General features: G+C 53.9%; 6 protein-coding genes across 6 annotated transcripts; all 6 read right to left on the reverse strand.

Annotated features, from left to right (window-relative positions):
• Window positions 1–978: 978 nt before the first annotated feature.
• On the reverse strand, window positions 979–1979 carry MRS44_006465 (uncharacterized protein; the record flags this gene model as incomplete). Its single annotated transcript, XM_046267496.2, has 2 exons — window positions 979–1842; window positions 1956–1979. 2 exons carry the CDS (start codon window positions 1977–1979, stop codon window positions 979–981), a joined length of 888 nt encoding a protein of 295 aa, XP_046139939.1.
• A 714-nt stretch (window positions 1980–2693) lies between these two features.
• MRS44_006466 (uncharacterized protein) lies at window positions 2694–9226 on the reverse strand (the record flags this gene model as incomplete). The annotated part of the gene is made up of 14 exons (XM_065621778.1): window positions 2694–2902; window positions 2956–3488; window positions 3542–4797; window positions 4836–5251; window positions 5305–5501; window positions 5558–6208; window positions 6322–6373; window positions 7358–7437; window positions 7494–7666; window positions 7726–8256; window positions 8305–8462; window positions 8509–8548; window positions 8598–8767; window positions 8818–9226. 14 exons carry the CDS (start codon window positions 9224–9226, stop codon window positions 2694–2696), a joined length of 4875 nt encoding a protein of 1624 aa, XP_065477850.1.
• A 1150-nt stretch (window positions 9227–10376) lies between these two features.
• On the reverse strand, window positions 10377–11000 carry MRS44_006467 (uncharacterized protein; the record flags this gene model as incomplete). The annotated part of the gene is made up of 4 exons (XM_046279280.2): window positions 10377–10492; window positions 10546–10644; window positions 10696–10891; window positions 10947–11000. 4 exons carry the CDS (start codon window positions 10998–11000, stop codon window positions 10377–10379), a joined length of 465 nt encoding a protein of 154 aa, XP_046139936.2.
• A 1321-nt stretch (window positions 11001–12321) lies between these two features.
• On the reverse strand, window positions 12322–15205 carry MRS44_006468 (uncharacterized protein; the record flags this gene model as incomplete). The annotated part of the gene is made up of 3 exons (XM_046267451.2): window positions 12322–14048; window positions 14105–15064; window positions 15118–15205. 3 exons carry the CDS (start codon window positions 15203–15205, stop codon window positions 12322–12324), a joined length of 2775 nt encoding a protein of 924 aa, XP_046139935.2.
• A 2093-nt stretch (window positions 15206–17298) lies between these two features.
• MRS44_006469 (uncharacterized protein) lies at window positions 17299–17922 on the reverse strand (the record flags this gene model as incomplete). The annotated part of the gene is made up of 2 exons (XM_046267450.2): window positions 17299–17592; window positions 17653–17922. The coding sequence occupies 2 exons, from the start codon at window positions 17920–17922 to the stop codon at window positions 17299–17301; spliced, it is 564 nt and encodes a 187-aa protein (XP_046139933.1).
• An 840-nt stretch (window positions 17923–18762) lies between these two features.
• On the reverse strand, window positions 18763–20996 carry MRS44_006470 (uncharacterized protein; the record flags this gene model as incomplete). Its single annotated transcript, XM_065621779.1, has 9 exons — window positions 18763–18828; window positions 18881–19022; window positions 19080–19289; window positions 19336–19666; window positions 19719–20137; window positions 20281–20425; window positions 20510–20611; window positions 20656–20931; window positions 20984–20996. 9 exons carry the CDS (start codon window positions 20994–20996, stop codon window positions 18763–18765), a joined length of 1704 nt encoding a protein of 567 aa, XP_065477851.1.
• Window positions 20997–21370: the final 374 nt, after the last annotated feature.

Genomic DNA, 21370 nt, shown 5'->3' on the forward strand with positions numbered 1-21370 from the left:
TGGGCCATTTGATGACCCCTTTATATATACTAGGTGAGTCCCAAAATGGAATATTTCATTTTCATCTTGTCCTCACTTTCTTCACGGTGAGGGGCAGAGCTCACTGATATACTGCCAAATAAGGCGACGACGGTTCGCCATCAAATTGTTCTTGACCGGCCGGCCATCACTGGCAGCAATCAAGAAGACACATCACTGTCTGAATAGGGCCATATAGCAATCAAACAATGATTCATCATGCCTCTAGCGGTGGCATTCAGTGCCGGATGCCTCTGTGGGTGCCTCTTCTTTCTCGTTTGTACTCTCGTTTTCACGGTCTATACACTTGTCGGGTAAACTGTATGCCTGCCAAGATCATGAATGTGCTGAGTCTTTAATGCGAAAAGTCGTCATTCGCTATGCTTTGGTATATACATCAACAATGGTAACTCCTCCTAGCAACCTCCTTTCCCGTGAATGCTTTGCGTACCTCTACGGATTCAACATCATGATGCTGGGTCCGTCTCAAGCTCACTGCCAAACAGCCACAAGGCCAGTACTGAAAGGCATGTATGTGATGCTGAATCACGGGATGACGCTGGTTACACAAAGTCTTCGCATCACAGGCAATCTATCACTTCATCACCTATCTCTTTCCAAGTGTCATTTCCCATCCACTTTGTAGTCAATCAGGGGACATTGCCTCCTCGTATCTGACATATATCACAAGAGTCACATCCGAAGCGCAAACACACTGTGAAATTTGTCACTCTGAATCAAATCGGATCTGTTCAAGTTGATGGGGAAGGATGTCAACGCCTTGGGTGTCACCATGGCTATGTCATCCCCAACTCTCTTGCTTAGAAGTTCCTCACCTAAATGAAGCCAAGACACACTCAAGGTTGACATTGCACATCCAAAATTCTGCTTAAATCAATAATCTCTTCAAAACGAAACTCCATGGTGCCATACAAAATTCAAGAAACAACATATCCCACGTCACCGCTTCTTCAACGCCGCAAACCTCCTCTCCAGGTCTCCGATATCTGGGATCGATCCCTCAGGCTCCTTCCGCGACGCCGCCTCGGCCTTCTTGCTTGGTTTCAGCTCCACAGATCCCAGAGTCACCTTGGGATGCACGTTATCCGTCGTCATCCGGGGCGGCGTCACCGTCAGTGGACTGGTAGGACCCCCGCCGCTGAGCTTCTTGACCGGTGTGTTTAGGACTGGGTCCTTGGGTTCCGCTGCCAGAGGCGCCTCGAGGACCTTTTGCTTCTGTCCACCCGAAGGCTTGTCTTCATCGTCTGCTGCTTCGTCGTCGTCGTCGAGGAGCTCTGGGGGTGGCGAGACCGTCTCCCGCTTGGGCCAGTCGACGCCGTAAGCCTTGGCAATCTCCTCCAGGTACCCAACCACAAGCTCCTCCCGAGGGGGCGTGACGCTCAGCTTCTTAACCACCTTCTCGTTGACTTTTCCTTCTGTGTTCTCTGTAGCCAACAGGACATACTCCTTGCCGTACTTCTCAGCCAGCAGCGTCCTCACCGTCCCGAGCTCTTTGATCTCCGTCTTGGGCGCCGCGTAGATCAGACTCTGGATAGCCTCCTCCAGTCCTGGGTCGACCGTGTGTCCCTCCATAAGCCCCGCGCGCGCAAGCAGTAGTTCGCAGTAAAGCTCGAGCATCTCGTGTAGCTCGCTGGTGATGTCGGATCGGATGATGTTCTCAACGCGGATGCGGGCCGAGTCGATCTTGCCGGCCTCGAGGAGCTGGGCCATGGCCCTCCGCTGGGTCTTGCCGAGCTGCTCATCTCGCTGCTGGACCATGCGGAGGCGCGCGATGGTGAGCTTGAGCTGGACCTTGAGCTTGGTCTGCGGCCATGGACGTCAACATCGGTACCTCGTCGCTGAGCGGTTGTCGCATCATGACAATGGATCCATGGCGGGGAAACGTCCATGTGGGGTGGCTTAGAGGGGGGACTCACCAGCAAAGAGGCACCAGGCGCCATGATGAACGAATAGGAGAGAAAGAAGAGAGGAACTGGGGAGAAATTGGGTTACAAGAGAGGGAGGGCATGTAGCGCCGGGGCGGGTATAAAGTAGAGAGAGTTGGAGAGTGTGGAGGGGGAAGAACTGGAGCCTGGAACTTACACATGAGCCCAGCCCAACTGTGTCTAGCGCAGGCTCCAGCTATGAGCTCATTCCCGTCGTCTCGGCCCCACCAAAGCTTCATCCAACGCCTCGACCATGGACTATCCCAGGCAGCCTCATAACTTATACAATAGCCGCCATATAAGACGCGTCACCTTGTTCGTAGACCTCATTCTTTACAAATCACGGCTTCTTCTGTCATTATTAAACCCCCCAAAACATGGGGAGCCTGCCCAGTCAGTCTATCTTTGTTGGAGCAGCTTGTCAACTGGCTTCCACACCCTAGGTAGCCAAGCCCATCCCATCCCAAATTGTACGCGTCTCTCCGTGCCTACACAAAGCCATGATATGTATAACCTGCCCGTCCCAGGGGCTGTCGCACAGCTCCAGATAACCTCGAAACCGAGGTCCTTCATCGCCATAAAACGCCATGTCCCGATCCCACAGCCGCGGATTGCCTGCTTGCTAGCACACCCGCTGCTCCTGTAGCAAATATTTCAAAAAATGGCGTCGTAGTTGGTACACTCCCTCTCTACCGGGGACTTGCAGTCATTGCTGGAATCTGCATCCTTCTACTCCATGTCGGCGTCCTCTGCAACTGGCGCCACGCCGTCAATTGCCTCGCCCGAGAAGACCTGCTTGCCTTCGTATGTCACGCGGCGCCATCCGCACGCCTCCTTGTCGTCCTTGATCCACTCCATTGTCGGGAAATAGTGGTCGTTCTTCTTCATCGTAATCACCCACGGCACGCAGTCAAATGTGACTGCCTTGAGTCGGAAGTCTATATCCTTGTTAGCTTGTTCATCCTTCTTACTTCATCAGGGGTTTACTCACAGGTGTTGTCGGGGATCTCCCGCGTCGCGGCGATGAACGAGTCCAGATCAGGCGTCGAGGTGCCATTGACATGTGTGATAAAGTTGGTCGGGGCAAGACCGTACTGGTAGGCCGGCGAGCCGCGAATCCTACTTGATACGTAGACCTCGCTGTGCAGCTTGCTGATTTGCTGTCGAACGGCCTGGTGAGGCCTGTGCAGGATGGCACCGCAGAATGAGACCGCATGGTCCGTCTCCACGTCATCCGCCGCGACGGTAGGCAGCTGGAGATTCATCTCCTCACACTCGCGAACAATTACGGCGTCAAGGACTTCGTGCGAGTACATGACATCAAAGTCAGAGATGGTCGTGCACATCTTGCCGTTCAAAGTCAAAACAATGTCTCCCTCGAGCAGCGAAACCGGGTGGTTGACACGCTCAAAGGCTCGCTTGCTAACCATGAACAGCTGGTGGTGAGATCGGTTGGCCTGGGTGACTTTCTTGATCCATTCGTTGGACACGCCCATGACAGATGCCTGAGACATCTGAATCGACCTAAATTCGACCGAGAGAACGCGAAGCTGGGGGTGATGCCCTTCTGGATCGACTCCACAACGGGGAGGAGAGTCTTGGTGCCTAGACCAAGGTAGTACTCCTCATCCCGCTGAGAGCATGGCGACCGCTCGCCAAGATACGACAGCCACAGAGCCTGGACCGTGCCGTCAGGGGCTACAAGCACACCACTGTTGCAAGATGAGCCCAAGTTGCTGTCAATCGTAATGGCATCAACGTTGACGGCACGGTATCGGGGAGCCCCCGAGTTGGCAGGGATGGCCACCGCTGTGATCTCAGTGACATTGGTAGAACCATGTACAACACGGCCGATTCTGTTATAGCCAAGGAAGTAGGTCTTGGCACCCTGGGTAAGGACTTCGTTGCTCAGTCGTGCGCTCTTGACAGGCGCATCAACCAGCGAGGGATCGTACTGAATAATGGCATAATTCTGGAGAGGATGGAGGAAAACCACCTTGCCGTCCACGATGATGGAGTCGGCGATGGTCACGGTGATGTCGCACAGGTCGTAGGGAACAATGGCTCTGGAAATCAAGACCAGGCCCTTCTCAGCATCAATGACCAGACCCATGCCCCAGCGTCGGTTCTTGGGGAAGCCATCGAGCTTCACAGGCATAGTACAGTTGATGTGCACAAAGCTGCGAATAAGATCCGCGATACCAGGGTGAGGCATATGATCCAGCTCGATGAAGGAGGCTGATCGACGGACAGGGGGTACAGGAGGCAGGGGGTCTCCCAGGTCGGTAAAATCCCACACGCCTGTCTCATCGTTTCGAACTGCCAGCTTCATCTTGGAGGCCCAGTGGCGGTCAATGTAGACAACAGTCGTGTTGAGAGTGTGCAAGTCACGTAGATGCTTGTAAGTGACCACCACCCTGGCGCGGTCAGGGATACCCTTCATCACCTCGATGAATGTCTTCAGATCCGGCACCTTCTTGTGATCAACTGTCTGAACGATCCAGCCATTGTCAGCATTGTCGAATCGGAAGGACCCAGCAGACTCGCAGACGAAGACACCCTTGACGGCGACAGCATAGAGTCGAGCCTGCTGGTAAGAGAGGTCATGGAAACTGGCACCCGCTACAGAGACGAATCGGTCAGGGGTGATGCTGTGAAGATCGCCAACCTGAATATCCACCTCCACATCCTGCCCACCGCGCTGAAGATGGAGCTTGATGGTCTCACCAACGTTGGAATCCAAGATATCATCCAGTCGGATAAACTGGCTGATGAGCTCACCGTTGACCTTGATGAGAACATCACCCTCCTCAATCTTGCCATCCGAGGGGCCCTGGGGAGGACGATCTCGGCCACAAGCATGTTGGTCACGGTTGGGAACTCCTTGCGCATCGCCGCCTCCCACTCGGGGCTCAGACCCAGCCTACGGCACTCGTCGAACGGCTTGAGAAGGAACTGGCACTGGATATCACCACGGGTGACGGGCTTACCAGCTTGGATGCACTGGAGCGCCCGCAGAGGTCGGTCCAGGGGGAGGAAATAATCGGTGGAAGCGCCATCAGATCGACCGCCAGCCTGTAGGGCGACTGCGCTGCCATCCTTGTTGACGACTGGACTGCCTGAACTTCCTCCACTGGCGGCGGCGTTGGCCTGGTAGTAACACGTGTTGAAATCGCTATAGCCCTCGCCGTATTCGGGGGCGTTTCGATCGAGACGGCTGATGACACCTGACAGGATACTGAGCTTTTCTCCAGCATCGTTACCAACGACTCGAATCTCGGTGCCAACTACAGATGGACGTCAGCGTGTCTCGTGACCAAGTTTTCTCGCCACAGCTTACCTTTGGCGAGGTCTGGTCGCAATTCTAAGCCATCAACATGCATGTACTTGATTGCCTTCGGATCGTATCGTAGAATGCCAAAGTCGTGAACGGGGTCGCGGTAGACGGGGTAGCAGTCGACCTCTTCGTGGTTGTCGAAGACCAGGTGGCCCCAGAAAGGACCAGCGCCAACAACATGGCGGTTGGTCAAGATATATCTAGCGTCCATGTCAGCTTCGTCCCTGTCGCGTCATGACAACAATGCGCCGCTCACCCTCGTTCAGAGTCAACAACATATCCTGTAGCCTCGCTGGTCAAGGAAGGGTCGGTATCGAAGGAGCAAGTCTGGCAAAAGCGAATCGAGACGACGTTGCGAACCACCTTCTGGATGGTGTCCTGCCATTCACCAAGACTCCCTGGTGTTCCAATATACATAGCGGCGTGGGGATGAAGGTCGTCGGTGAGGTCGGAGTGGTCGTCGAATTCAACAATATCGGGTGTGTTGTCATCAGGCGAGAGCTTTCCGTTGACTGCTCTCTTGGCCGGGGGGACCTGGTCGGGCGAACCCGGGGCCTTCCTCTTGGCCCTTGCCGAGGCCGCGGCGCCGTTCATGACGAAAGGCCTCTTGAGATCGCGACGGGAGACGAGACGGCGGCCGCGAGCAAAAGCACGGCACTGAGGACGGGATTCGAGGGCTCGAAAGGGGACGGGGACGGGGTGTCGAGATGTTCGGCCTGGGCCGCAGACGGGGCGCAGGGCCAAGGGTCTCAGTGACAGGGTCGGGATCCGGCGCGAGAGAGGGCGGCAGCGCATCCAAAGCAAGCTGGGAAGCGCAGATGGGGAGGAGAGGAACTGATGGAAATAAGAACAAAAGGATTGGGGATGGGGGTTTAGCAGCGCATGTGATGGACGACCAGGCTGAGATCTGGGGAAAAAATATGATGCATGTCTTTTGCCTTGGCTGCTAACAGTGGCAGTGGGTGTGGATCAGGAGGATTATTCAGGCTGCATGGCTGCTGCTGTTGCTACGCTACGTACCTTGAGGTGCCTACGTAAGAGCCAGGTCCCTGAGGTGTGTGTGGTGGAGGGACTGGAAATGGCGAGTTCACAAGAGTCATATTCTAATTCTGCAACTATTCACACACACAATAAGAAAAGTAACAAAGCATCTCCATCCGAGGATCCGAGGCACTATGCTATTGTCCTCGTACGAGTCCTTCTGACAACCAATATGCACGTAGCTTGCAGCTCACAAAGAACACCGCCTTCCCAACTTTTTATGTCCGCCTCCCACTAGCTCCGCCGCCCTCGCTGCAGAGCCCACTGCACTACAGGGGAAATGACACCCAGAGCCCGCTAGACCAGGCGCTAACCCCAGCACACCTCTGCCGGGCCCTGGCCTAAAAACCAGAGCCCGCCAACAAGGTTGTGCCTTATGTAAGGCAACGCCATCGTGCATATGCACTCATCCATTCCCCGACCGCCCAGAGGGTGTGGACGTCTCAGCCAACCAACTTCAACACCAACAGAGGCATGACCAGTCACTCGGAGCCTGAGAGGGTGGGCGATTGAGACCTTTGTCCCGCTTTTCAAGTTCGCATTTCTCTTCTATCAAGGTTCAAACAGGTGAGGTTGAGGCGCTTGTGCTCATGTATGTCTCATCCGAGCTCTATCACGCTTCTATAATGCAACGCTTCGACTTTTCAATGATGCACCTGACCCTCCAACGACCGTTGAAGGGGACAAGATGTACGAATATCACGGTTAACCAAACCTGCACTTTTCCATCCAGACCGCCGTTCGTGATGCTGTGCCATCCCATGCGGCCGAGCCTGCGGTATCGACAGAGCTCCTCGATCCACGGGACCATGCCGTGCATGCATCCAAGACAACAGTTGCCGTCCGAGACACGGAAATAAACGTGGATGACTTCCGCGCCACAGAATCCCGAAGCATCGCAGCTTCGTTGCACCGCCTCCCGATTCCAGGTGACCCTCAACAAGTCTCGTGCCATGACTACCAGGGGTATATCCTGGATAGCTGGCTGTTGTGTCTGTCATGGAAGACATCGTACCAAGGGTCTCCCTCAAATCCCTTCGCGTCGTCTCCGCGGCATTGGCTCGAACAAGGCGTCCATCGAAGCTTGCTGCTTCTCTGGAGACATGCATGCCGGCCAGTGGATGAGATGTCCCCGTCTCTTCCTCACAAACCTGCTGTACAGGGCCCAGGCGCAAAAGACTGCTGCGACGCTAAGTGCCGTCGGGTTGTGGAACTGGTCAGGAGACGAGAAGATGATTGTCGACGTGTACGAGCACATTTCGAACAGGTTCTGCCAGCTAGCTTCCACGGCAGAAAAAGCTCCCCGATTCTCTGCTTCAACCTCCTATATCGCCCGAGGGTCAGCAATCTTTGCGATATGATGCATTCAAGGACCAAACTGACCTCCTGAATTATGATCTGAGCTGACAGATCAAACCCCCATAATCCTACTCGACTAAGCATCGAGCCACATACAAGACCAAGAGTTGATATAAGGACGTTGTCTGTGTACCTCCAGAAGATGGAGATACCGACGGCCAAGCAACCCAACTGCCAGCTTGAAAACCAGAGACCGGCACGAACAGGGCCAATCTTGGTCATCAACCACGGTCCGATCCAGGTGGCCAAGACCTCGAATGCCACCGAGACTGTCCTTGCAAGGGCAATTTGTGTCGGAGTGTAGCCACTCGATAGTAGATAAGTCACCATGACACCGCCGAAAGACAAGACTGTGCAGTATAGAAGTGCCCCTGCGAAGGAAGGGATAAAGACTGGGTGCTTGAAGTAGAGACGCAGATCTTGATAGGACTTCTTGGCAGCCTTCTTCAATAACGTCCATGGTCCTTGGGTAGGCTGTTGGGGATTCTCGTCATTGTGTGTTGCAATTGCGGGTATCGTCTTTGGATGCTGTAGCTCCAGTACTTGATGGTATACCTGATTGGATCAGCAGATGATCTTTTTTGTGTGCTTAAGCTGGCTTACTCGGGCAATAGTAATGTACTCGACAACGACCGAGGTGCAGTTCATCCCTAGGTTGACAAAGATGGCCGTTTCCGTAGAGATGCCGTCCATGATACCGATGAAGAACGGCCCAAGAAGCTTACAAATAAGGTCAATGCGTCTCATCTGGGAGTTCATTGCTATCAACAAATTAGATGATGTCTGTCGAGACTAGGAACAACTTACTTCGAAGTGCTGTAGTGTCCGACTGTGCAACGACGACGACCTGGATGGCGGTTAGGAATTGGCCTCGATTGTTCGTCTTTGTCACATACCCAGTCTCTCTCAACTGACACCAGATTCATGATGGCAGCCAGTTTCTCGATGCAAGCCATGAGGACTAGCAACGCTAAGAGGCCACTCCGTAGCCCATCAGAAAGGCTCTGGGCTCTGCTCAGGATGAGGAAGATGGCACACGAAGTAGCGACAGCGAGCCGTTGCGAAACTAGCGACTCAGTATACTTAGTTCAAGCCAATGGCTGTTTTGTGACATACCAATTGACAGCCTCACGGTCTTGAGACGGTCCTCGCGGTCAATGTACTGGCCAACCCACGATGACAGCGCTATTGCAGCGGCGCCGCGCGCCAAGGCGTAGACTGAAAGCGGCATCAACGTCCCGGGGAAGATGGAGGCGAGATAGAGGACGCTGCCAAACTCAAAGACACGCGAGTTCCACGTCGAGAGGGTGTGAGAGACATAGAGCCGGCGAGCGCTGTGGCTGACCGTCCAGCTGTCGTCTTGGCTGTCGCATACATCGTTACTGCTGCTATCGCCGTGGTGAGATGATGTGTTCAATGATGAAGCGTCAGTGTGTGGTGATGCTGAAGATGAGCCAAGTAGAGGTGTGGTTTCTGGGTCGCCGACACCGGCGGGTGTGGTCATGGCTTTATTGGCCTGGTACATGTCGAGCAAGAGAATTGTCGCAAAATTGATTTCCAATTAACAAAGCATGACTAGAGAATGAAGCGACAAAACTATCACGAATGGTATCTAGAAAGAAAGAAAAATGTTTGACCCTGGTTGAGGTTTCATCAAGGTAAAGTTGTTTGTCGTCTGATTCCTTCCCTTCGGCTTCTCTGGTTGCCGGCCCCATCACATTTTAGTCCCCTCCACTATCCGGTCCCTGTCACTCAACATCGGAATCAGTCCCGATACTTCCTTCGGCATTTCCCCATAAGGTAATGCTGGCAATAGATGGGACAACAAGTGCTCATTTATGGACGCAATTGTTAGGAAGGAATTAAGGAATTACTGAAACCTTTGGATCAAGTCATTGGTTCAACTAGAGGAAGTTGAGACTCTGAGTGAGACATGATCATAAACGCCAAGAATAAGAAGACCTGAGTGTGTATGAGGAATCCTGACATTCTACAAAATGCTAGGACAATACAGAACAATAATGACAATATGAACCAGAAATAAACCTGGCAAAAAATGTTTGGCATCTCCTTAAGCACCAAACGTGGGTTCTTGTCAACTAAGCCCTTGTTGGTTGTTGGTCTACCCTTGACCAACAAAGACAAAACAAACCCAAACCTAACAAGCCGGGCTTGGTTGAGGAAAGAAATCGAAAGTGATGATGGACTCTTCTTTTGAAATTCTACAAGTGTATTTGTCCCTCTTGGTTATCTTGACTGCGTATTCTTATGCTGTGTATGTTCTCCAATCTAACCGAACTTGTTTCGAGTCTAGAACTCCTCCTTCAACAACCTGGAGGCAAAGTGTTTCTTTGAAGATGGTAACAGTCAGTATTTGGAGTACATTCTATCACGTCTCACGCAGTTTCACTTGCTGATTTAACGGGCTGTTTGCATTCCACCTGGCTGTGTGACTAGATCCGAATACTCCCATCCAGACCAGGACCACTACTTCTGCACCTCCAGCGCCGTTCAGTTCCAATACTCAATGACCATACTTGCATGCCGAGAGATGTGACAGTAAAGTCAGATAGAGCAAAATAGATAGAATCATCATCGGCTGCACATTCCTTCTTCCCCTCCATTCCCATGTATGCCAGTGGCATCACGATGTCTGTTTTTTGGTCGAGGTGACTCTAGACCTGGCCATGCTCCGAGTCGGCGTCGAAGCCGGACTCCTCCTTGACGTGGAAGTCCTCAAGCTCGGCAGCCTCTGCCTTGATGGCTTTGGCGGCACGCTCAGGAGTCTCGGCTATGGCATGGTTAGTATCGTAATGTATAGCAGAAGAGAAGTCGGTAACATACTGTTGCTTCGCTTGCGAGAGCCGGACTTCTTGGCGCCAACATAGGTGCCATCATCATCGTCCTCGGACTCAACCTTCTTGTTGGCCTTGCGCTTGCGGGCTGGGAAGAGTAGTTGGATTTGGCCAGGTCACGATGAGGCAAGACACTTACGAGTAGCCTTCTTGACAGGAACTCCGGCGGCATCGCCATCCTGCTGCTGCTGTCTGAGAGCGTCGATTCTCTTGTTGACAGCAGTCCACTGATTCTGGAGGGACTTGACGGTGCGGCCAGGCATCTGGACCTCGGACCAGTTGATGCCCTTGCCCTCGGGCTTCAGCTGCATGATGATTCGAAGAAGAAACTCGTTCTGCAACACGTTTGGGTTAGACGAAGATGGGATAACAACTGCTTCAGCACTTTACCTTGGCCTCTTCGGTCCAGGCGTTAGCCTTGCCAGTGGGGGTTCCCTCAGACATGATGAACGTTGGTGAGGATCGAAGATGGATAGTGTGGTTGTGTGGGCAGGTTGCTTCTTTGCTCAAGCAACGGGCAGTTTGCTACTGAAAGATGGTCAAGACGGTGTCAGCTCATGGGTCAAGGTGCAAATGAAGAAGGGGAACACGGCGGAGGGGAAGCTGCTCTCTCACCTTGGTAGAGATAGAGGCAGAGTCAAAGGTGAATTCTGCCAAGCGAACTGTGAGACCGATACTCTTTTGCGAGTCAGTAGAGAGCGACGAGTAAATGAAAGGTAGAGAGTAAATAGTAAAGCACAAACCGAAGAGATGGTCCTGTTGTGTTGTGGTGAAGAGGAGAGAGGTGAAGTAAGGGAGAGAGCGAGTGCTAGTTGAGGGTGAAGGAGAGTGAAGGCTTCCCCGCTCTGCTCACAAAGAGGAGGGAATTTTCGAGGTAGAGAGAGCACTGCACTGAGCCAGCACTGGCGCCTAGTCAAGTCCAATTGACCCAGGAGTCAAACAAAGGGCATTGACAGGCGAACGGGCCTAAGTGCGAGGAGTTGTTTGAAAGGAACAAACAAACTTACTGCTAGAATAGTATCAAAAACTGTAGTGTTTCCCTATCTTAGAGGTATTGCGAGAAGCGAGGGACGAGGCGTGGTGAGCGAGTGTCGAAGAGAGTGTGTGGGGGATGAGAGAGTGTGGTGCAGGCCAGAGAAGCTATTCCCACGCCCAGCCAACCTATATATCTCGAGCTTGTTTTCGGGGCAGTGAATCATTTACGCTCAAAATAGACACAGTTTCAGGTTGATGACTTTCACACATAAATTTCATATGCTACTCAACCAGTAACTATTCCTACACAGTTGGACCACACAGGTCCTTCGGGTCCATTACCATCTTGTCTATTTCTATGCGCTGTTCATACCATCGTATACACGTCCCGGAGCCTCATCTCCGTGAACCACGCCCTACCTACTCTGGAGACCGCCGTAGAAGCCGTCCAGTATTAGTAAGGGCGAAAACGCCTTCAATGCCAAACCGCCATCGCCAAGCTGCTACTAAAGATAAGCCATAACCAGGATCAACCGGATCGCTCGCTCCCATGTGCCACACGTTCGCCTCGAGCTTGTGTTGTTATCTTCCTGCCCAGATCCAGAACCAAGCTCCCATCGCCGGATTTTCCCAGAAATGCCAGGAAATCATCTCTCCATTGGGGCATTCATGCTCTCTCCGTCCGTTATAGACAGCATCCCATCTTGTCATCCCATATTGAAGCACAACGACACAGTAGACAGTGCGCCCCCCGTTCGCTGCCAACTCCACAAATGCAAAACCAAATCGCTTACTTCATCCTCATACGAAACGCCATGAACTCTCGGAATCGATGCTCGTGCTCTTCACACGCTGCGCTCCAGCGTCTCCGAACGTCCATGTCCTGCTCCAGCCAGTTGTAGTACTCCTGAACATCTGCATCACCGCGGGCCTCCAGGAACGAGTATCCCTTCTCTTCTCTAGTACGCGCAATGTGCGCCTTTCGCGTGGCAAAATGGTCTACCACCTGGCTGTTGAAAGTATCCCAAAGTCGCATGTAGTTTTCGAAATCTTTGACATACTTCTCCCAAGACACCACATTTGGCTGGGCTCCATTGACCGCTGGGAGTTGAGGAGCAACAGGGGGTGATGGGAACCTCAAAGGATGAACCTTGGGAAGCTTGATGGAAACATCAGCCGAAGCCTTGCTCTCGAAAGGCAAGTTGTCCTTCATATCCGCAAAGGACTTTAGCCCGGAGCTCTGATGGGCAAATGGAGCCACGTTTCGCAGGTCGGCGAAACTAGCCCGGAACTCCTCACTATCCTCCGATCCCACATTGTTGGGGTTGGGATTCACCGGTTTCCTTGGGATCTCTACCGGCTTGTCCTTGCCGTTCACGTTGTCCACATTGCCAGGTCGCCACTCAGGTCTGGAGGGCTCAACGTTGATGTTTCGAGGACCGTTGAATGCCGTAGCTGTTCCCACTGCAGGTACTGGTTCAGCGGGTTGGGCTGGCTGGGCCACTGGTGGCTTGGGCTGGGGTGAAGGCGTAGTCGGGGCCGGTTGCGGTGTCGGAATCTTGGGGGGTCGAGGTGGTGGGACCGAGGTCGAAGCAGGAGGGCTGTCGATGTCCATGGCCTGAGGGCTCTCAGCGACAGGGGGCTCCTGACCCTTTCGTCCACGCCATTCAAACACCTCTTCATCACTGCTGCTATCGTCGACTAGTGCTGAGTGGCTCGGTTTCTTGGAAGCTTTGGGCTTCTTCGAGCTTGCTCGGTTAGATCGAGTCGGGGACACCGACTTGGACTGAGATGGCTGCGGAACAAACGTCTGTGGGCCAAACTTGTCACTCCATCCTTCAGGGTTGAACGCCGACTCGGGCTTGACAGATTCCGGCCTCTCTGACTCGGATGGAACACTCGAAGTATCTGTACGGTTAAGGGTTGGGCGCTTCTTCGGCGAACGGCGACCTCCTCTGCCTGCCTGAGATCGAGACTTCGTTGGGCTACCTTGCTCTGCTCCGCCAGCGTTAAACTGCCAACCAGTCGCATCCTCGTCCTCGGCGAAGCTCGTGTTGATATCGTCGGTGCTGCTTCTCGCGAAGCGGCCAGGATCAGGGGATGTTTGCGCGAAAGTATCGTCGTTGACGGGGAAACTGAAGCTATTGAAGTTGGCCTTGTTAGCACGATTCGACGTACGGGGGTGATCTGAGTTGCTGTATTGATGCTTCGTCTTCTTGGTTGAGCTTCCAATCCCAGCGTTATTGATAAGCTTGGCCAAAAATTCGACCTGATGACGCTCAAAGGGGGTCAACTGATGAGGAGAATCATGTCTTCCACTGGGAGACGGGTTGAAAGAACTAGTGCCTGAGTCATAAGGGCATGCGTCGTATTGATGAATGCCCGCCAGACCTGGCTCAAAACCATGATTTCCCCGACACTTGCTGGATCTTGGTGAAAAGGGAAGGTGGTTGTACTTGGTAGAAGATGGTTCGTCATACATTGATGGTCCGCCAGCGTTGCTTTGTGATTGAGATGCTGTCAAGGCGTAAGCAAGTCTGGCATTCAAGCTAAGGTTCATCAATAACACTTACGGTTTCCGTCTGTAGGCACATTGGGGGTTTGGTCGGGCGTTGGAGTAGCATTCTTGAAGCCGCTGCGAGTCTTCTTCAAGGGAGCTTTGGGTCGGTCTGCGGGATCTTTAGGGAGCGGCTGTTCATGGCCCTTGGGCGCACTAGCACTGCGTTGTCGGTTGAAGGCCTCATTATCCGAGGACTCGTCACGGTTCGTGGTGTCTCGGGTGCTCTTGGCTCGGTTCAGGGGGATGCCGTCAAAGGGATTCGTCTTCTCGCCACCATGTGACGTGTATGGAGTGCTTTGCCGGGGATCTGCCCAGTTGTCTCGGTCTCTGAACTGGCTTAGAGGATCTGGCATCGTAGTAGGAGGTGGTCTCGCGGGAGGTGGAGGGGCTTCTTGGGGAGGCTCTTGCGGAAAGGATTGCGCATATCGCTCCGATGCTGTTCTTGAGTTGTAGTTACTGCTAGCCACTGGCGGTTCATCACCCATGGCTGAACGAGGATGGAATCCCGTCTTCCTAGCACCAAATGAGGCTTCGGCGCGCTGTCTGGCAGACTCAGTCCGTGGAGGAGGGGGTGGAGGAGGAGGTCGGGGCTGATCGCTCGTCTTGGCCGACGGGCCCTTGCGCATGTTCTCGAATGCCCGGGCAGCATTCTTCTTTGCTTCGGTCTCCGACTGCTTCGCAGTAGGAGGAACGCCTGAAGCAAAACGGGTTTGCCATCTCTGGGCGCCTGATGGAGTCGCTCTCGGAGTTCCGTTGTTACGTCGGGGTGGTGGCGGATACTGGGCACTGACATTCGACCACGGGTTTCCCTTAACACCCGATGCGCCTGGGTATCTGTTGCGAGTTCGCGAAGCATCATACTTGGCTTTTTGATCGGGATCGGAGAGAATCTCGTGCGCCGATTGAATTACTTGGAACTGGGTGTTGACCTCCTCTTCTCGCCCAGGATTGCGATCTGGGTGGTACTTTAGTGCTGTGCCGCGGGTTAGTTGATGCAAACGATTCAGATCCCGGTTGGAATAGTACCAAGTTTCCGGTATTGCTTCCTAATATCCGCGGCGTCTGCCGTCGGGGGCAGCTCTAGGTCTGCATAGTAGTCTCGGGGTGTGCCCATCGCAAAGGGCTCTCGTGCGCTGCCAACAGGTTGTTGAAGTCGGTTATGCGATGGCTAAGAGATCACACCAGCGCAGTATGAAAGATCAACTCCTAGTTTGTCTTAGGATCGGCATGAAGGTTCGTGTCAGATCGATTTGCTCTGCTCCTTGGGTAGGTGAGAGGGTGCTGGTGTTTTCGTCTCGGTCCGTTCGCTATACGTGAATTGTTTAAGAGACTGTAGATCCCGATGCGGGTTGCGCTCGGATTAAACAGACCCCGGATGAAAGCAGGTTTGCTTCGTGCAGGTGCAAACCGTGTGAAGCGCTGTCTTGAAGACTTATGTCAGCTCAGGAATTGCCAAGCCAGCGGGGGGGGGGGTGAAGTGAAGCGGCGAGGACGATGCAGGATCAGGATCTTGAAACCAGGAAACGTCAGGGAAGTGTCCTGGGCTGCGCAACATGGTTGTCCAGCCAGGAGCCGGGTCGGGTTTGACAGTATTCAAAGACCTCGAAACGAATGGTGCACTGCAGGGCCGTTTGGCTGTGTCCTCTTCCACCCGAGTTCCATTCTCGACATGGGGCTGCACAGATCCAGATTGGGGAGAGATGGTTGGCAGCTGATCCAAGGAAGCGGCATACTTACCAGAATGACGTCAAATCTTGGCCGTGAGGCAGGCTTCTGGGGACTGAGCAAAGCTGCAGAGAGGGAGCGGCGAAGGATGATGGGAGGAAGTCGACGCGAATAGTAGGGCGCTCAAGGGAGGTGATGCAGCAAAAGTGCAGAGAAGGTCGAGAGAAGAGAGCAGCTGGCGCGCGCCAGAGGTGATCAGAGGTCAGGTACCTTTTAGCGATGGATGGAGGTTGATGGTGGGTGCCAGGTGTGCGGGAGGACGGTACTTCAAGGTACTTTGTTCCCCGAAGATTCTCGATGTACCACCCAGGGCCGCGTCGAGGGGCTGTGGCTCAGCTCTGGTGTGGCCTCCCAGCGCTTTCTTGGGCTTTTGGTCCGGCTTTAAAGACCCGCACGGGCGGATGTCAAAGGGTCTATCGGGTCGGTGCTTTGGAACTCTGAGGAGCCAGGTTATTCACTGACGTTGGAGCCTTTGGGTGCAGATTTGTTCCAGGCCAAAGTACTTTGGGTGCAGGGTCTTGGGCGTAAAAGAAAACAAAACATGTGGCGGGGCAGTTTGTACCGGCCACGGCAACGGGGTGATGAAAGAAATCCCCGGAACCCCACTTCGGGCTGGAATGGCAGACAACAACAATTGTGAGTGCTACCAAAAGTCCTCATGGATTAGGTGCAATCAATTAGGATTGGATATTTTGTATGATGGATAGTAGATGTTCTACAATGGTAGTACATGCCAGCTGAGCTCACTCGGCTACCAGCCATCAACACTATGATGCGACGATGTATGATGGCTTGGTCTGTAAGCTTAATAGACCCGAGTAAATTGAATGCCACACCTTCGCGTGCATCATTTCGCACTTCTCTAGACGCAAGAGATACAATCTTACGCTTGGAGGCCGTACGTGGTGCACAAGTGACCCCATCATGAGAGCACTGCCACAAGTGCACTCATGACGAAGCCACATCAGCACCGCCACGCCCGACCCAGGTTGACATCAGAGGCTTGAGGGTGCCTATCTGTGTCTGCATGGGACCTCGGTCGAGCAACACCAGGATCTAGGGCCATCGGAACCCGTGTGGCACTGAAGGCCTCTTCTCAAGCTGTGGAACGTGTAGCGGCCATAGTATCTTTTTGCTGACAGTATCTGCCCAAAGGGGGAGAAGAGTTTGTATACACAACAATGGAACCAGGTTACGCATGTGATCAACCCAACCATGGGTGTTGGTGCACTACCTAGCCAGCATCTCCGCAGATCTTGGACTCGATTCTCAGTCAACCTCGTCTCGAAGGGACCGACGACATACAGGATATAGAGATGTTGCGCTAGTATTGTGAAGGCCTCACTACGCAAGACGGACCAAAAAGGATTCGTAATCGCACTCCTCCAATGGCACGCGATCACACCAACAACGTCGCAAATTCTCGCTGGATTATCTGCCCGGTAAATTTACTCCATCTCATTATTTCTCTCCGCCTCAGCTTCACTGGCCCGCCTTCTCCGCCGCCATCTTGGCCTCCATCTTCCTCCGCGCCGCGAGGATCATCTCGTCCCGCCGGCGCTGCAGCGAAGCCTGGCGCTCGTCCCGGTTCGAGCTCCAGCCCTTGCCCTGAGTATCCTGCTCGCTGGACGGCGTGGTGTCCAGCTTGCTCTTCAGATTGTACCGCGTGATCAGGTCGGGCTGTGCCGGCTTCTCCGGTTGTCGGGGCGCCGTTGCTGCGCTGGCGCTGCCGGCGGATTGACCGGGAGGAGGCGGTGGTTGGAAGGTGATCGGGGGCTGGAGGGACAGTTCTTGTTAGAAAAACAGCCTGAGTCGGAGTCGAAGTCTTCAACATACCGTGTCTAATCGGCCAGCCAAGATGCGCTCCGTAGTGTTCTGGATATTTCCTCCGTTTCGTTGCAGATCCCAAAGAATACTCCGTCTATCCGCCTGCGGAAACATCTGCTGTATCCTCTCCACTGCGACCTCTCTTGACCTCATAAACGCCTCGGGGGAGCGCGTAGCTTGAGGTGGCGATGGGCCTCCGAAGAACAGATATCGTATTATCAGGCCCGAGACCACTAGGATCGCCAGAAAGTATGGCAATGAGATCTGATCGTCCGCCATGGTTGTATCGTATGCGAGCCGTCCACGAAAGGCACGTGAGCCGTACTGCGGTAATCGACGAAGCGATGCGGATATCTGCAAGGGCGGCTAAGATGGCAGTTCGTGGAGGTGAGGGAAGTGAAGGGTAGATTCACATGGAAGCTAATGAGCTGCCAGCGTGGGTCGATGTTATGGATCTAACGTTGTGGTTACGCCAACAAGGATGGCCAGTGATGGGGCGCCCCAAGAGCTCCCTTTTGGAGAAGCCAACGGTGGGGAAACCTCGGCTAATTCCCCAACCTAAATTGTTTCAAAAGAATACTCACGTCACAGAGCACAAGGTCACAACTTGTGTTACCTTGTAAGCCACTGATTGTAGATGATATGAGCGCAAGGTATTCCAGGTCGATGTGTATGAGCTTTAAGCCTCCAAGTGTATCCAACAAACCAAGCTGAAAATAGTGCGAAAGGGTGATAGTGCGTCCCCAAATAAGCACTCGATCCCTCATCTCACATATGAATCACTCCAGGGACACGCCCAATGCAACTCCCGTGATCATTGGAAGGACACATATGCTTTGCAGAAACCGGGAGGCATCCTTTATTGAGCGCCCACGCACCGGTGAAAAGCCATCAACTTCAAGAGACTAGATCGTCTCATTACTGACAGTACCAAAAGACCCAAACCATTTCCATGAGAAGGAGTTGCCCCGCCCTGTCGGCCAAACGCCCATGGTACACTTCCCACCGTTTCCATCACTTATCCCCAATGCTGTCTTGTGTTGCGCCATTGTCATGGCCCTTCTTGCTGGCATCATTACCCTTTGCCTTTGAACTCGGCTTTTCTAGAGATGTGTTACTCTAGGGCACAGCCGGTCCCTGGCTGAGACTGGTATCAAGGTCGCCGTAATGGAGGGTGAATTCCCGCTGCAGTCGCCGTTAGTTCTCGTCCTATAAAAGCCTAGACATATCGACATACTCGCTCCTTGCGCCAGGTGCTTGAATCCCACACAATGTAGTAGCCTCGCTCATGGGTCGGGCCCAGAGTTTGAGGAGTCATGTGGTCATCCTTTGTCAACCAGAGCTGCAATTTCTTGTGCCATCTCCAGTTTCGCGAGTGTCTAGCGAGCCCGCGTTAGTGAAATGAAACCTTTCTGAGGCGAAGCGGTCGTCCTTACAGTTCTACTGCGGCCATCTGCTGCTTCAAGTCCGCTGGGGAGCTGTAGAAGATCCAGAATAGGGTCTCCTCATTGAAGTTGGGGATTTTGCTCTCGATTGGTTGGACATTGGTCACGTTGTAGCAATCGGGCAGTCGGAATTTACCGGCATTTATAGCTGGCCGAGGAGGTGCGTCGTCAAAGAGGGAGTAGTTCTGCGTTGAGAACAGGCTGGACTTGGTCAGTGGTGCTCCCAAACCAGACAAAAAGCACTTACTCCGGAGACGACATGTCGAGCCCCAACGACATCGGATCCATGCCCACCACCATCGCGTGGTAGTCGGGATAGTTGTTCATAAGCGTTCTGAGGCCCTTAATACCCCACCTGTCGGCTGCGGACATGCCAGCTAGAGGGTCAATAACCTCTGCAGCTTGGGCGTCCTGGTCGTCGTTCAAATTCCTACCAGAACCATCGTTGCCGATAGCTCCTAAAGGAGATGCTCCCTCAGCTGCAGCTGCGCCAGGTCCTTCTTCCCGCATACCTGTAGGTTTCTGCCGTGAATCGTCCTCAGTAGCAGCGGCCTTGCCATCCTGTGGCCTTGAAGAGCCTGCAAAGTTTAGCATCCGCATTAGAAGAATCGAAGGGAGACAAGGGCCTACCAGGGGCGCCAATGCCAGGCGGTGACCTTGCCTCATTCGCCCGGCTGTTAGCCGAAACCGCGTTGAGAAGGCCATTCCCCCTGTTTGGCACATGACCAGAGGCACCAGCTTGAGGTCCAAATCCCAGAGATGACATCAGATTCGCCGCGCGCTCAGATGAAATGTCTCCGTTTGCTGTTCGGTTGAGAGGGGAAGTCGTCGATGCTGCCGGCTTGAGCCTGAGACGACTGGCCAAGGTTCCCTTGGTTTCCGAACCGAAAGCCACCCTGCACTGGAGGTCCGCGAGAGGAGGGGCTGAACAGATCTTCTTGGCCGCCCTGCTGCGAGCCAAGGGTGGCAGACTGGTTGCGTGGTACAGGGCCACCGGGGTTCCTCGACCCAGCCGTCGACCACATTGACTGCGCGTTGGCGTTGGACATCTGAGGGTTGTTGGATAATGATGGAAATTCTCTGGTAAATATTAGCGTGTGTTTATGTTCAAGTTTGGTGGTGGAATAATATGTAGCGCCCAAAAAGATGAGCAAGTATGCGAGAATGTTGATGGCGAGGAGAGTGCACATACGACAGGTCCAGAGGTGTGGCAGGCTGCGACCCGGTCAAGCTCTGCGCAAAGCTCACGTTCCCGCCAAGCTGACGTCCTGCGTTCTGAGGGCCTGCCCCTGCCATAGGAACACCTCCTCCAAACGCCCAACCCGAGTTGTTGTTTCCTGTATCGATGCGTCGTTAGCCTCAGCTCGAGGTCGGGTCATGGAAGCCGTCCGGCTACCACCAGGGCGGTTGCAAGCGCGTACCCAGCTTTCCGTTTGGTAATCGGGCTGAACCTGCTCGTCCAGGTTGTTGAGGTTGTTGTTGACCACCGAAGCCACCAGGCATTCCGCGGAGTGTCTGTGGCACTGCCCCTGCCGTTCGATCATCTCGTCAGCGCTGTCCTAACAACCCAGTGCTTTCATAATTTCTCCAGCCGTGATCCAAGCGACACTATAGAGAGCTCCAGATCGGGCTTTACTCCGCATTTCAAGCCATTGAAGCGATTGTTGAGTCGTCCGAGCGTGGCAAACGAGGGTCGAGGAGGAGCATCGTGCGTGGTGCGAAGAATCGCGGGGACACACGAGCTCAGAAATAGACGCAAGGCTTCGTCCAAAAGCCGTAGCCACTCGCAATGTCTCGACGGGGCGAAGCGTGATCTCGGTATCGCAAGGTTCGGAGGCACAGGCTGGAGCGCGGGGTCCTGAGGCTGAAAGAACGACGTCGTGGGGTGGTCCTACCTGGCCGATTCATGATTGCAGTAGTTCGCGCGAGCTTTGAGGGCAAGTCGCGGAGGATGTAAAGTCAACGTAAGGTTGTCGAGCGAATGCTTGGGTGGGAGGTCGCGGCTCGAGACTTGCTGCGTAGGTTGTCGGGCAGACGAAAGGCGGTCGTTGATGCGATCGATGGATGCTCTGGCAGGGCTCGCTCAGGCTTTTGCTGGCTGCGCTGGTCGGGGAAGGCTACGTACTGTGCTAGGTTGTGCTGTCCATGCTCTGTGCGACGGACGGCTGGGCTGGGCTGGCGGCACCTTCCCTTCCCTTCCAGTGGAGGGTGGATGCCCGGGTTCAAGTGGGTCCGCACCGACAGCGATGTACCCGCCAATCAGAGCCGGAACAGGCCAAGGC

The sequence above is a fragment of the Fusarium solani genome, assembly GCF_023522795.1.
Source record: "Fusarium solani strain SB1 chromosome Unknown bctg00000003_1, whole genome shotgun sequence".
In the NCBI taxonomy this organism is placed as follows: Eukaryota; Fungi; Ascomycota; class Sordariomycetes; order Hypocreales; family Nectriaceae; genus Fusarium; species Fusarium solani.